This window comes from Balaenoptera physalus (assembly GCF_965194825.1).
Source record: "Balaenoptera physalus genome assembly, chromosome: 6".
In the NCBI taxonomy this organism is placed as follows: Eukaryota; Metazoa; Chordata; class Mammalia; order Artiodactyla; family Balaenopteridae; genus Balaenoptera; species Balaenoptera physalus.
In genome coordinates this window covers 71503629-71519870 of record NC_138885.1, presented here as the reverse complement: position 1 = coordinate 71519870, position 16242 = coordinate 71503629, and the positions used below count along the sequence as shown (strand labels likewise).

At 43.1% G+C, this 16242-nt stretch overlaps 1 protein-coding gene across 1 annotated transcript in view; it reads left to right on the top strand.

Annotated features, from left to right (window-relative positions):
• The window catches only part of TTN (titin), a 285964-nt gene extending 272793 nt beyond the window's left edge, over positions 1-13171 (top strand). The window contains exons 316-325 of the mRNA XM_082466160.1: positions 115-414; positions 1062-1637; positions 1738-2043; positions 2414-3007; positions 3133-8909; positions 9038-9194; positions 9946-10637; positions 10731-10884; positions 11410-11712; positions 11850-13171. Of these exons, the coding sequence (XP_082322286.1) occupies positions 115-414; positions 1062-1637; positions 1738-2043; positions 2414-3007; positions 3133-8909; positions 9038-9194; positions 9946-10637; positions 10731-10884; positions 11410-11712; positions 11850-12148 (9158 nt within the window). The 3' untranslated portion in view covers positions 12149-13171. The remainder of the gene's footprint in view (positions 1-114; positions 415-1061; positions 1638-1737; positions 2044-2413; positions 3008-3132; positions 8910-9037; positions 9195-9945; positions 10638-10730; positions 10885-11409; positions 11713-11849) is intronic.
• Positions 13172-16242: the final 3071 nt, after the last annotated feature.

The window sequence follows — 16242 nt, the reverse complement described above, 5'->3', positions numbered from 1 at the left end:
TAAGGAAAGAGTTTCCAAAGGGGTTAGAATCAGAGAGGCAAACCATCTTTGCTCTTTTTCTTTTATTTCAGCAGGAAAGCTGATTTCCTTTTCAACTGTTTTCAAATATTTCAGATAAGCCAAGCCAACCTGGAGAACTCGAGATTCTTTCAATATCCAAAGACAGCGTCACTCTACAGTGGGAGAAACCTGAGTGCGACGGTGGCAAAGAAATCCTTGGATACTGGGTTGAATATAGACAATCTGGAGACAATGTCTGGAAGAAGAGCAGTAAGGACCGCATCAAGGACAGGCAATTCACAATAGGGGGTTTGCTGGAAGCTACGGAGTATGAATTCAGGGTTTTCGCTGAGAATGAGACAGGGCTGAGCAGACCTCGAAGAACCGCTATGTCTGTAAAGACAAAACTAACATGTAAGTAACATGTAACTAACACGTTAGTTCTCTGCTTCTGGTTTACAAACTGAGCAACATGTTAAGGCTAATTCTTCGTCTGGACTAAGTAGATCTCCAGAAAGCTTTACTGGAGAGCAAGTGTTTGGAAAGAAATCACTCACTCTGGCATATGCACACACAGGGAATAGTTGATGCATTCTAAAGGAAGTCATTCCAAGCACATAACCTCAGCAGTGAACTGTTAGGTGCAGTGAACTGATTCCTAAAGCAATTTCTCCCTTGAATACAATGGGTTTTTTTTTTTTTAATACTCCTAGTAAGACTTGAAGGGTCAACAAATGTACCCCACTTCAGTGAACCTAAGTAAGGGCAAATCTACAGATTTATAGAGAACTAATATTTCCCCCAAACCCTATACATTGTTAATGCCTCCCAATCATAAAAAGTCACTCTACATAATAATATGATGTGCTCATTGAATCTCTACTTTCCAGATGATCCTCCAGTCACTGTGAAGCCTTTTTAAGAATTAGACTCATATGTAAATAATGGTGTCTAATAAAGTATTAGTCAATAGGATGAATTCATTCCTGATATACAAGGACAGAGGATTATCGATTCAGTAGTAACAATAATGCATTAATGTTATCTTTCATACCCTTCAGCTGGAGAGGCCCCAGGAGTACGCAAAGAAATGAAGGATGTCACCACCAAACTGGGTGAAGCTGCTCAACTCTCATGCCAGATTGTTGGAAGGCCTCTACCAGACATTAAATGGTACCGATTTGGTAAGGAGCTGATACAAAGCCGCAAGTACAAAATGTCTTCAGATGGACGCACACATACTCTAACAGTAATGACCGAGGAACAAGAAGATGAAGGCGTTTATACCTGCGTAGCTACCAATGAGGTTGGAGAAGTAGAATCCAGTAGTAAGCTTCTCCTGCAAGCAACGCCACAATTCCATCCCGGTTACCCACTGAAAGAGAAGTATTACGGTGCTGTGGGGTCAACGCTTCGACTTCACGTTATGTACATTGGCCGTCCAGTACCTGCCATCACTTGGTTCCGTGGCCAGAAACTTTTGCAAAACTCAGAAAACACTGCTATTGAAAACACTGAGCACTATACTCATCTCGTCATGAAGAATGTCCAACGTAAGACTCACGCTGGGAAATACAAAGTTCAGCTCAGCAATGTTCTTGGAACAGTGGATGCCATCCTTGATGTGGAAATACAAGGTATTTTATTTTCATTTTCAGTGGGGTTTTTTTTGTTGTTTTTAAAGAAAAAAGAAAAAAGTCTTGGGAGACACACTACAATTGTATTTTCTCCCAACAGATAAACCAGACAAACCTACAGGACCAATTGTGATTGAAGCTCTATTGAAGAACTCTGTGGTGATCAGCTGGAAACCACCTGCAGATGACGGAGGTTCCTGGATCACCAATTATGTGGTAGAGAAATGTGAGGCCAAGGAAGGGGCTGAATGGCAATTGGTGTCTTCAGCCATCTCAGTGACAACCTGTAGAATTGTGAACCTCACAGAAAATGCTGGGTATTACTTCCGGGTTTTGGCTCAGAACACGTTTGGCATCAGTGACCCTCTAGAAGTCTCCTCAGTTGTGATCATTAAGAGTCCATTTGGTGAGTACAACCTCTACAGTCTTCCTATGGCCAAATTCCATCTGTACATAAAACTTTTTTTTCAAACAGAAATAACTTTTGAAAGGAGATAGCAAAGATTCAGCTAAAGTACAAGTGCCTTTTATCTCACTTAAATTGAATTTTTGCTTATCTAAAAGGGCACATGTATACCCTATCCCCTTTTTCTCTAAAAAGGAACTTTGTGTTTTGGTAAGTTTCTCGGCATAAAGTAACCAATTTCATTTTTCTGGATTAGTTATTCTTAATAGAACTTTGGGTTCATAACATTTTATTTTTTAAAAAAATAAGCTCTTCATAAAGCTGTTTGTTTCACCCCATGAGTCAAATGCTTTTTGTTTGTTTTAAACAGAAAAGCCAGGTGCTCCTGGCAAACCAACTATTGCTGCTGTCACAAAAGATTCTTGTGTTGTGGCCTGGAAGCCACCTGCCAGTGATGGAGGTGCAAAGATTAGAAATTACTACCTTGAGAAGCGTGAGAAGAAGCAGAACAAGTGGATTGCTGTGACAACAGATGAAATTCGAGAAACCGTCTTTTCAGTGCAAAACCTTATTGAAGGTCTTGAATATGAGTTCCGTGTGAAATGTGAAAACCTAGGTGGGGAAAGCGAATGGAGTGAAATATCAGAACCTGTCATTCCCAAATGTGATGTCCCAATTCAGGCACCACACTTTAAAGAGGAACTGAGAAATCTAAATGTCAGATATCACAGCAATGCTACTTTGGTCTGCAAAGTGACTGGTCATCCAAAACCAATTGTGAAATGGTACAGACAAGGCAAAGAAATCATTGCAGATGGATTAAAGTACAGGATTCAAGAGTTTAAGGGTGGCTACCACCAGCTCATCATTGCAAGCGTCACAGATGATGATGCCACAGTTTACCAAGTCAGAGCTACCAACCAAGGAGGGTCTGTGTCTGGCACTGCCTCCTTGGAAGTAGAAGGTAAAAATAAATCAGCAAACATCATTTTGGTGCTAGATTACATATTATTAATTGGGGTAGGGGGTGCTCTTAAATAGTGTTGGGTATTGCTAAATTATATTCTTCCTTCTTTTATTCTGATACAGTTCCAGCCAAGATACACTTGCCTAAAAATCTTGAAGGCATGGGAGCAGTCCACGCTCTCCGAGGTGAGGTAATCAGCATCAAGATCCCATTCAGTGGCAAACCAGCCCCAGTGATCACCTGGCAGAAAGGACAAGATCTCATCAACAACAATGGCCACTACCAAGTTATTGTCACAAGATCTTTCACATCACTTGTTTTCCCCAACGGAGTGGAGAGAAAAGATGCTGGTTTCTATGTGGTCTGTGCTAAAAACAGATTTGGAATTGATCAGAAGACAGTTGAACTGGACGTGGCCGATGTTCCCGACCCACCTAGAGGAGTCAAAGTTAGTGACGTCTCACGAGATTCTGTCAACTTAACATGGACTGAGCCAGCTTCTGATGGTGGCAGCAAAATCACCAACTACATTGTTGAAAAATGTGCGACCACTGCAGAAAGATGGATCCGCGTAGGACAGGCCCGAGAAACACACTATACCGTGATCAACTTATTTGGAAAAACAAGTTACCAGTTCCGTATAATAGCGGAAAATAAATTTGGCCTGAGCAAGCCTTCTGAGCCTTCAGAACCAACCATAACCAAAGAAGATAAGACCAGAGCTATGAACTATGATGAAGAGGTTGATGAAAGCAGGGAAGTTTCTATGACCAAAGCATCTCACTCTTCAACCAAGGAACTCTATGAGAAATATATGATTGCTGAAGATCTTGGGCGTGGTCAGTTTGGAATTGTCCACCGTTGTGTTGAAACATCCTCAAAGAAGACATACCTGGCCAAATTTGTTAAAGTCAAAGGGGCTGATCAGGTTTTGGTAAAGAAAGAAATTTCCATTCTAAACATCGCTAGGCACCGAAATATCTTATACCTCCATGAATCATTTGAAAGCATGGAAGAATTAGTTATGATCTTTGAGTTCATATCAGGACTTGACATATTTGAACGCATTAACACAAGTGCTTTTGAACTTAATGAGAGAGAAATTGTAAGCTATGTTCGCCAGGTCTGCGAAGCACTTGAGTTCTTACACAGTCATAATATTGGACACTTTGATATTAGACCAGAAAATATCATTTACCAAACAAGAAGGAGCTCCACCATTAAAATCATAGAATTCGGTCAAGCCCATCAGCTGAAGCCAGGGGACATCTTTAGGCTTCTGTTCACTGCCCCTGAATACTATGCACCTGAAGTCCACCAGCATGATGTTGTCAGCACAGCCACAGACATGTGGTCACTCGGAACACTGGTATATGTGCTGTTGAGTGGTATCAATCCATTCCTGGCCGAAACTAACCAACAGGTGATTGAGAACATCATGAATGCTGAATATACCTTTGATGAAGAAGCATTCCAAGAGATCAGCCTTGAAGCCATGGACTTTGTTGACCGGCTGTTAGTGAAAGACAGAAAATCTCGCATGACAGCATCTGAGGCTCTCCAGCACCCGTGGCTGAAGCAGAAGATAGAAAGAGTCAGTACTAAAGTGATCAGGACACTGAAACACCGACGTTACTACCACACCCTGATCAAGAAAGACCTCAACTTCGTTGTGTCTGCAGCCAGGATCTCCTGTGGTGGTGCAATTCGATCTCAGAAGGGAGTGAGCGTTGCTAAAGTTAAAGTGGCATCCATTGAAATCGGCCCAGTTTCTGGGCAGATAATGCATGCAGTCGGTGAAGAAGGAGGATATGTCAAATACGTATGCAAAATTGAAAATTACGATCAGTCTACCCAAGTGACTTGGTACTTTGGTGTCAGACAGCTGGAGAACAGTGAGAAATATGAAATCACCTATGACGATGGAGTGGCCACCATGTATGTCAAACACATTACCAAATTTGATGACGGTACCTACAGATGCAAAGTAGTCAATGACTACGGGGAAGACAGTTCTTACGCAGAGCTGTTTGTTAAAGGTGTGAGAGAAGTTTACGACTATTACTGCCGTAGAACCATAAGGAAAATTAAGCGCAGAACAGATACCATGAGACTCCTGGAAAGGCCACCAGAATTCACGCTGCCTCTCTATAACAGGACAGTTTACGTGGGTGAAAATGTCCGGTTTGGAGTAACTATAACTGTCCACCCAGAGCCTCGAGTAACATGGTATAAATCAGGTCAGAAAATCAAACCAGGTGATGATGATAGGAAGTACACATTTGAGTCCGACAAGGGTCTTTACCAATTAACAATCAACAGTGTAACTACGGATGATGCTGCCGAATACACTGTGGTGGCAAAAAACAAATACGGTGAAGACAGCTGCAAAGCAAAGCTGACTGTGACCCCACACCCACCTCCAACAGGTACGACCCTAAGACCCATGTTCAAACGGCTACTGGCAAACGCAGAATGCCAAGAAGGCCAAAGTGTCTGCTTTGAGATCAGGGTGTCTGGCATCCCCACGCCAACATTAAAATGGGAGAAAGACGGTCGGCCACTGTCCCTCGGGCCTAACATTGAAATTATCCATGAAGGCTTGGATTATTATGCTCTTCATATCAGGGATACTTTGCCTGAAGACACGGGTTACTATAGAGTCACAGCCACAAACACTGCTGGATCCACCAGCTGCCAGGCCCACCTACAAGTGGAACGCCTGAGGTACGTCAAACAGGAGTTCAAGACTAAGGAGGAGCGTGAACGACACGTACAGAGGCAAATTGACAAGACGCTAAGAATGGCTGAAATTCTTTCCGGAACTGAGACTGTGCCACTAACACAGGTCGCCCAGGAGGCACTGAGAGAAGCTGCCATCCTTTACAAACCAGCCGTCAGCACCAAGACTGTAAAAGGGGAATACCGACTTGAGACGGAAGAAAAGAAGGAGGAGAGAAAACTCCGCATGCCTTACGAAGTACCAGAGCCACGCAAGTACAAACCGGCCACCATAGAAGAAGACCAACACATTAAGCAGTTCGTGCCCATGTCTGACATGAAATGGTACAAAAAGATACGCGATCAATTTGAAATGCCTGGGAAGATGGACAGAGTTGTACAGAAAAGACCCAAGCGCATCCGCCTTTCAAGATGGGAACAGTTCTACGTGATGCCTCTTCCACGCATCAGCGATCAATACAGACCCAAGTGGAGGATTCCCAAACTGTCCCAAGACGACCTTGAAATGGTGAGACCAGCCCGCCAGCGTACACCTTCTCCTGATTATTACTTTTATTACAGACCCAGGAGACGTTCTCTCGGTGACATCTCGGATGAAGAATTGCTCCTGCCCATTGACGACTACCTGGCAATGAAGAGAACAGAGGAAGAGAGGCTGCGTCTTGAAGAAGAGCTGGAACTGGGTTTTTCAGCCTCACCCCCAAGCCGGAGCCCTCCACGTTTTGAGCTTTCGAGTCTGCGTTACCCTTCCCCACAAGCTCACATCAAGGTGGAGGAAGCAAGAAAAGACTTCAGATACTCAACGTATCACATCCCAACGAAGGCAGAGACCAGCACGAGTTACGCAGAGCTGCGGGAGCGGCACGCCCGCGTCTCGCACAGGCAGCCCAGGCAGCGGCAGAGGATCATGGCCGAGAGAGAGGACCAGGAGCTGCTGCGTCCAGTCACCACCACCCGGCGCCTCTCGGAATACAAAAGCGAGCTGGACCACATGGCGAAGGAAGAAAAATCTAGAAAGAAATCAAGACGCCATAGAGAAGTGACTGAAATAACGGAAACTGAGGAAGAATATGAGATCTCCAAACACACTCAGAGAGACACTTCCTCCTCGGTGTCCAGGCTGCTGAGACGCCGGCGCTCCCTGTCTCCGACCTACATCGAGTTGATGAGGCCGGTGTCCGAGCTGATCCGGCCGCGGCCACAGCCAGCTGAGGAATATGAATATGAAGATGACGTAGAAAGAAGGTCTCCTACCCCAGAGAGGACTCGCCCACGTTCCCCCAGCCCTGTGTCTAGTGAGCGATCACTGTCAAGATTTGAGAGGTCGGCAAGATTTGATATCTTTTCCAGGTACGAGTCCATGAAAGCTGCTTTAAAAACTCAGAAGACATCAGAAAGGAAGTATGAGGTTTTGAGTCAGCAGCCTTTTACGCTGGACCACATGCCTCGAATCACACTGAGGATGCGCTCCCACAGGGTACCGTGCGGCCAAAATACATGTTTTATCTTAAATGTTCAGTCTAAGCCAACTGCCGAGGTCAAATGGTACCACAACGGTGTAGAACTCCAAGAGAGCAGTAAGATTCATTACACCAACACCAGTGGGGTCCTGACCCTGGAAATTCTGGACTGTCATATTGATGACAGCGGAACATACCGTGCCGTGTGCACCAACTACAAAGGTGAGGCTTCTGACTATGCAACCTTGGACGTCACGGGAGGGGATTACACCACCTATGCTTCCCAGCGCAGACACGAAGAGGTCCCCCGATCTGTTTTCCCTGAGCTGACGAGAACAGAGGCATATGCGGTTTCATCATTTAAGAAAACATCTGAGATGGAAGCTTCCTCTTCCATCAGGGAAATGAAATCACAGATGACAGAGACAAGGGAAAGTCTCTCATCGTATGAACACCATGCATCTGCAGAAATGAAAAGTGCTGCAGTCGAAGAAAAGTCGCTGGAAGAAAAATCCACACACAGGAAGATCAAGACGACTTTGGCAGCAAGAATTCTCACGAAGCCAAGGTCCATAACGGTGTATGAAGGCGACTCTGCAAGGTTTTCTTGCGATACAGATGGTGAGCCGGTACCGACTGTGACATGGCTGCGTAGGGGACAAGTCATAAGCACTTACGCCCGCCACCAAGTGACCACCGCAAAGTACAAATCGACCTTTGAGATCTCTTCAGTCCAGGCTTCAGATGAGGGCAACTACAGCGTGGTGGTAGAGAACAGCGAAGGGAAGCAAGAGGCACAGTTTACTCTGAGCATTCAAAAGGCCAGGGTTACTGAAAAGGCTCTGACATCACCACCGAGAGTCAAATCCCCAGAGCCTCGGGTAAAATCCCCAGAAGGAGTCAAGTCTCCAAAACAAGTGAAATCCCCAGAACCGGTGACTTCTCACCCAAAAGCTGTATCACCCACAGAGGCAAAACCCACACCAACAGAAAAGGTTCAGCAGCTGCCAGTCGCTGCCCCACCCAAGATAATTCAGTCCTTGAAAGCAGAAGCTTCTAAAGATACAGCAAAGCTGACCTGTGTGGTCGAAAGTACTGTATTGTGTGCAAAAGAGGTCACCTGGTATAAAGATGGCAAGAAACTGAAGGAAAATGGGCATTTCCAGTTTCATTATTCGGCAGATGGTACCTATGAGCTCAAAATCCATAACCTCACTGAATCTGATTGTGGAGAATATGTTTGTGAGATTTCTGGTGAAGGTGGAACTTCCAAAACTAACTTCCAATTTGTGGGACAAGCCTTTAAGAATATCCATGAGGAAGTTTCAAGCATATCAGAAACCAAGAAAGCAGCTCAGAAAACTGCTGAGTCAACAGAAACCAAGAAAGTGGCTCAGAAAACTGCTGAGTCAACAGAAACCAAGAAAGCGGCTCAGAAAACTGCTGAGTCAACAGAAACCAAGAAAGCAGCTCCAAAAACTGCTGAGCCAACAGAAACCAAGAAAGCAGCTCCAAAAACTGCTGAGCCAACAGAAACCAAGAAAACTGAAACAAAAGCTCCTGAACCAGTTTCCACAAAACCAGTAATTGTTACTGGGCTGCAGGATACAACTATTTCTTCAGACAGTGTCACTAAATTTGCAGTTAAAGCTACTGGAGAACCCCAGCCGACTGTCATCTGGACAAAGGATGGAAAGGTAACCAGTTCTTAAATGATCCTTAATCTTATCTTCTAAAAACACTAACCTCTTCCCTCTTCCCCATCTCCCAAAGAAAGTTTAAAAGTAAATCACTTTTTAAAACTCAAATCACGTGCATTCTACAGGCTATAACACAAGGAGGTAAATATAAACTCTCTGAAGACAAAGGAGGATTCTTCCTAGAAATTCATAAGACTGATACTTCTGACGGTGGACTTTATACTTGTACAATAACAAATTCAGCTGGATCTGTGTCCTCTAGCTGCAAATTAACAATAAAAGGTAGGTTGGCTTTTATTCTTACCAATAATTTTCAGAAAACAATATGAAGGAAACATTTCTAAACACTATTCCTTACACACACACACACACACACACACACAAAGTATTAAAATAAAACTGTTTTACCAAGTTACAGAATACCATTTGTACACAAATGTACAAATACACATATTTGAAGTTATCGTATACTTTTATATTTATTAAGTGTCTAATTGTATGTGGTGTTATATAAGATTCCATAGAGATTATATAAGATTCCTGCTCCCAGGAACGTTTAAGAATAAAGTCAGGTGAATATACAAAATGGCACTTCTTCCCTAAAACTTCACTCTTGCTAATTTTCCAAAGCAGTGGAAAGTTAATGAAAGAAGTGTATCAGTATTCCCAATTAAAATTAGTTTGCTTTCATCTCAGTCTTCTAAAACATAATTCAATTGTTTTAATTACTCAAAATCTCCTAAATCCACCCATCTCCTAAATCCTTCAACTATTCTTTTCAAAACTTTTTTTCCCCTTAAGTCATAAAAATCATTCTTCTGTTTAGTTTAGTTTAAATAATCATTACACTGATCTCCAAAGTCATGCATGACAACTTTCCAAGATTGGGACTGAGAAAGAATTAGGTATTACCTACACTGCATGCGTTAAGTCAATATTTTTTCTTTGTATATTATTCACTTACAGAATCCACAAGAGAAGAGGGTGAGGCCTCTTTCCAATTCAGTTTGCCTTATAGAGCTTTCTTTTTCAGCTGTAACAGACACCGAGATACAGAAAGTATCTACACAAAAGACCTCCAAAAGTACATCCCAGAAGAAGGCAGATGTCCAAGAGGAAATTTCCAAAAAAGCCCTAATTTCTGAAGAAATCAAGATGTCAGAGGTGAAATCTCCAGAGAAGCTGGCCCTCAAGGAGGAAGCTTCAACAGTTCTGATTTCCGAAAAAGTCAAGAAATCAGAAGCGACCTCCCTGGAAAAATCCATTGTCCATGAGGAAATCACTAAAGCATCACAGGCATCAGAAGAAATCAGAACTGATGCTGAGATTAAAGCATATTCTACTCAGATGAGTATACCTGATGGTCAGAAAGTGACTTTAAAAGCCAACATTGCTGGTGCCACTGATGTGAAATGGGTATTGAATGGGGTAGAGCTCAGTAACTCCGAGGAGTACAGATATGGCGTCTCAGGCAGCGACCAGACGCTGACCATCAAGCAGGCTGGTCACAAAGATGAAGGGATCCTCACCTGCATTGGCAAAACCAGCCAAGGAATCATCAAGTGTCAGTATGATCTGACCCTGAGCAAAGAACTCTCAGATGCTCCAGCCTTCATCTCCCAGCCCAGATCTCAAAATGTTAACGAAGGACAAAATGTTCTCTTTTCTTGTGAAATCAGTGGTGAGCCATCGCCTGAAATCGAATGGTTTAAAAACAACCTGCCAGTAAGTTGAGTTATGAATATACTACTGAAGAAAACTTTAAATACTCCATCTACTCCTGAAGAGCTCAGAGAAACCCTTTTTTTCTCTTTTTAGATTTCTGTTTCTTCAAATATCAGCGTAAGTCGCTCCAGAAATGTATATTCTCTTGAAATCCGAAATGCCTCAGTAAGTGACAGTGGGAAATACACAATTAAGGCCAAAAATTTCCATGGCCAATGTTCAGCTACTGCTTCCTTAACGGTCCTTCGTAAGTATATCTTTACCATTTTCCTTACTTGCTTAAGGCCGTTATCTGAGTTTTTTTGTTTGTTTTTTGCTTTTGTCTTCTGAGCCCAGCAAACTCTCTGGAGCCCCATGTGTAAGAGACACCGGCCTCCTGTGTGAATTCATTCTTAAAGGTCAACGTTTCTTTACAGCTAGACAGAAACATGGATAAGTTAACTTTCAAAGCAAAGCTACCAACTGTCCTATTACATGTATTTTCAGAATGCACAATATAAAAATTATTTTCTGTATGACTAATCATTTTTCTCCTAGTGATTCTAGCACCTGCATGTAATGTAATGATAGAAATATAAGGATTCGTTTCTGGGAGACACTGAGCTAGCTCTTGACAACTGTATGTATGCATTTGCTTATGCTTCCACAGCAAATTGTTTGGGTTGCGTTTCTGTGCGTGTGTCTAAGTGTTCCATTTCTGTAAGTCAGTGTCAGATGTCACCAATTAACCAGATGTCATTGGTGTTCACTGTGTATCTGCTATGCTCCACAGCTCTAGTTGAAGAACCTCCCAGAGAGGTAGTATTGAGGACAAGTGGTGACACGAGCTTGCAAGGAAGCTTCTCATCTCAGTCAGTCCAAATGTCTGCCTCGAAGCAGAAGGCCTCCTTCAGCAGTTTCAGCAGCAGCAGTGCTAGCAGCATGACCGAAATGAAATTTGCAAGCATGTCTGCCCAAGGCATGTCCTCCATGCAAGAGTCCTTTGTAGAAATGAGTTCCAGCAGTTTTATGGGAAAATCTAGTATGACACAACTGGAAAGCTCAACTAGTAGGATGCTTAAAGCAGGCGTAAGAGGTGAGCAATCAAATTACTGGTAGAGGTAGACAAGCCTAGTAGCATGGTAGAGTCCTTAGTACATACAATTCAGCACAAAGCAAACTGTTATATTTTCAGTGATCCTAAAACTTTTTTGTTGTTTTTGTTCCATAAAGGAATTCCACCTAAAATTGAAGCTCTTCCCTCTGACATCAGCATTGACGAGGGCAAAGTTTTAACAGTAGCCTGCGCTTTTACGGGTGAGCCTACCCCGGAAATAACATGGTCCCATGGTGGAAGAAAAATTCAAAATCAAGAACAGCAAGGGAGATTCCATATTGAAAACACAGATGAACTGACAACTCTGATCATCATGGACGTACAGAAACAAGATGGTGGACTTTATACCCTGAGCTTAGAGAATGAATTTGGATCTGACTCTGCTACTGTAAATATAAATATTCGATCCATTTAAGAGGGCCTGTGCTCTCATATTCAGACATTCTTAACCTTTCCTGAACGATTCACATAGACTAATCCTTCTGATCTGTAAATACTTTTAAAAAAAATGTAGTTTTGTATCAACCTAAATGAGTCGAAGTTCAAAAATATGCATTTCAATCTTTTCTTAATTGTTGACCTAAGAAGATTATACATTCTCTAGTGACATGTACATACTGTATATAGCCGAATTAACGGTTATAAAGTTTTGTACCATTTATTTTATGACATTTTACAATGTAACTGTTGAAACTAACTGTTGGTAGGAGAAAGTTTCTTATGGAACGAATACCCTGCTCAACACTTAATCAATCTTTGTGCCTCAACATAATGTTGATGTCTAAGTATGCCTCAGTGGGTCGAGAAATTCCCCATTGAAGATGTCCTATCCACCGACACGATGCTGTGCACGTCACCTGATATGTGCACCAATACTTACTGAATCAGAAATGTAAGGCATTGGTGATGTTTGCATTTACCCTCCTGTAAGCAACACTTTAACGTCTTACATTTTCTCTGATGATGTCACACTCAAAATGATCATGACTTAAATATTACCAGAGCAAAGTGCAACGGCCAACACTTTGTTCGCTCATTTCACACTGTCTCTGACCATAGAGAGTGCCTGGGTAGCTTGGAAAAGCAACATCACCTGGCCATCCCCTCATTTAACCAAGCTGTTCATGCGTTCCTATGCCAGAGCAGTGCCAACTCTTGGAGGTCCCGGGGTGCAGCCAACGCCTTCGTGTGGTAGCTCTAAATTTAAATTACACCAGAGAAACCGGGGCAACTAAGCAATGAGCCACAGCAAAAAATAAAGAACAACAACAAAATAAAGCTGTCGTTAAATTAAAAACAACAAAATATTACTAACTGCCCAAAATATCAATTTGATGTAGTTCTTTTCATGCAGGTTTAAATTCAATTGTTAGTTATAATTGTTGGACCTCCTTGAGATAGTAACAACAAAATAAAGCAAGCTATCTGCACCTCAAAATGTGTGATTGGTTGTTTTCTGTAAAATTCTGGGGTTGGGGAGGTATGTGCCTTTGCAAATCACAGAAATGATCATAGATAAGAAAAAGCAACTCAAGTTCTTCCCAGCAAATATTTAAATTACCATGTTGAATGCATTCCACAATTTTTTTAAAGCATAGATATGATTCTCATGGATAAAATTACCACCAAAAGTTAACAAAAATCCCCCAAAATAATAGATCAAATCTTCTAAACTTATCATCAAGAAAAATATTTTTATGGGAGCTGATTCGTTAAATCCAAAGATATTGAACATCTACAATTCATGATATTTTGTGCCAGACAGCAATGCAAAGATGAGCAAGATGAAATAGACCCTGTCCCTCAAGGAGTACAGAAAAGAATATGACAATTTCAGGGAAAATGATCAATTGTGCAACTGAATCCCTTACTGACTACTGCAGCTCCAAATTGAGACAGAACAAATCAAAGTCCTCAAAGCTAAAGAACTCGCTTTAAATGGTATAGTCCTACTATGCTTTTCAAAACAACTTCATGATGACATATCTAGCACCAGAAAAATCTGTATCCACCTCAATCAGATAATCCTAATTGTAAACCTATAAAGTTGATTATTTGCCTAAATTACCCCCTAAATGTAAGTACAAGCGGCCAAAGCTAAAGCAAATGCACTGTCAATTCTTACTCCCCCAAAGAAGATGTTAGGTCCTCGTTAATTTATTCAGCAAGTATTCTGTCTTAAGTCAGATTCCCTAAAAGCAGAGCCTAAGACTAGACTCTAGTCTAAGTAATTTTTTGAGGGACTGCTCTCAGGAAAAAGGAAGTGAGGGAAGCAGAGTAGAGGAAGAAAACTAAGCAAGAATGTGGTCTCCGCGGGAGCTTCAGCCGCATCCCGCAGGGAGCGTTAATTGTACCAGAGTTGGTTCCACCTGGGAGCAACGGCGCTGACCTTCTGTACCCGCTTATCTGCCAATTAGTGCCTACAGGCTGGGAGCTTGTGGGAGCGGGGTGGGGGGGGAGACGGAAATAACCTCCAGGGTGAGGGGCACCCCTTGGCCAGAGCAATCTCTGCAGACTAGGGCAGCTAAACAGCCAATACACAAGAAACTGGGCCGGGTACACATCACCTGGATCTGGGAGGTACGGACAGCACCCACTGCACCATCTAACAACTTGAAATGCCAGTTCTTACCTTAAAACAAGAGAGGCAGGGATTCCTGAGGCTGACTCCCAGCCCTGACAGGCTCATGTTCTAAGCAGTCCTATCCGTGGCTGAGGCGCAGTCCGTCCTGCTGAGAATTCTGAAGCTGAAGGAACTGTAGTTGCAGCTCCCAAATCCAGAGATCCATTTTGGGTCTGGGAGAAAGGGGAGGAGCTAAGATTTATCTCGGGAGGGAAATCCACGCCAAGTCCAGAGGCCTGACTTCTTTTCAACCAGTAGCAGAAGCCCACGCCTCTGAGAGCGGCAGGGTGTGGCCAAGGGGTCACACGTGAGAGGACTGCGTAGGGAGGATCCTGGGAAGTCCCTCAGAGGCCCTCCGGCTGGAACTACTAGCACCCCTTCCCGGGTTTACCAGCCAGCCTCCCTCTGAGAGCGCCTCCAATAACGGCGCTCCCCCGCGTAGGGTCGATCCCACCCCACCTCCAACAGCCCCAGGAGTGCCTTCCCAGCAGCTTTGCATTTCCGGTTCACACCACCTTGTCTCTCCCCTCTGTCGGCAGGGGGCGCCAGAGAGCAGCAAGCAGACGCCTTCTTCCTGGTTCAACCCTCCAATCCACAAAACCTATGAGTAATCTTCACTCTCTTCCTGCCCCTCTTTCTGCTGAATCCTTCCTATTTTATAAACCCCCCACTTGGCTACACTCATAAGCAGCATAGTGTAGGAATTACATATACGCACTCAAAACCCAGAGTACCAACCCAAATCCAGGATCTGCTATTTGCTAACTTGTGTCACCTGGAGTAATTACTGACCTACTTTATCCCTTGATGGTCTCACCCATAAGATGGGAATAACAACAGCATCGACCTCACAGGTTTTGTGAGGATTAAACAAATTACTACATGTGAAACTCTTAGAGCAGTGCTGCCAGAGCACCCAATAAACACCAGCAATCAGTATTATATTAGAGATCACCATGCAAAACATCGAAGTTAGGGACCAGAGAAACATTTAAGAGGGGGTGTAACACAGACCTCACTTGTAATCACTAGATGTATTATTTTGCTAGGGCTGCTAGAACAAAGTACCACTACCCTGGGGGTGGTGGGGGCGGGGAGGAGGCTAGGAGTCCTAAATGAAAGTGTCAACAGGGATGGTTCCTTCTGAGAGTTGCTAGGGAAGGATCTGTTCCAGGCCTCTGCTTGACTCGTAGATGGCCACCTGTTCACATAGCATTCTCCCTGCATGCATGTGTGGGTCCAAATATCCCCTGTTTAGAAGGACATCAGCATATTGGATTGTTTCACACTAATTTTACCTTATTTTAACTTTATTATCTGTGTAAAGACTATCTCCAAATAAGGTCACATCCTGAGGTACTGGGGTTTAGGGCCCCAACATATCTGTGGGGAGGGGTACACAGCTCAACCCATAACACTAGACATGATGGGCATGAGACAGCACATCTTTAAAAGAAGTGTTTTGGTAGAGTTTCTCAAAAGATGAATTTATTATCTCTAACCAGTAGTAGCCAATTATATATATGAACCATCTAGAGGTAGGGAGGTAGGTAAATCAGAAACAGCCAGTAAAAAGGTTAAATTGACAGTCTCCATGGTGAGACATTATTCTTCAAGAATAATGTTTTATGATTGTGCTCCAGGAAAAGAAAGTAATTTGTATTTGTTTATTCAGCCCCAAATGTTAATTTTAAGAAATTCGGGCAGAGAAAACCCAGTTTCCTTGTAATAGGAGAAAACAGTGTCTGCTAAGTAAATAGAAGGACTTTTGCAAGACAGATTGGCCGGCCTTTCCTGGTGGTGCAGTGGCTGAGAATCCGCCTGCTAATGCAGGGGACACAGGTTCAAGCCCTGGTCCACGAAGATCCCACATGCCGCAGAGCAAC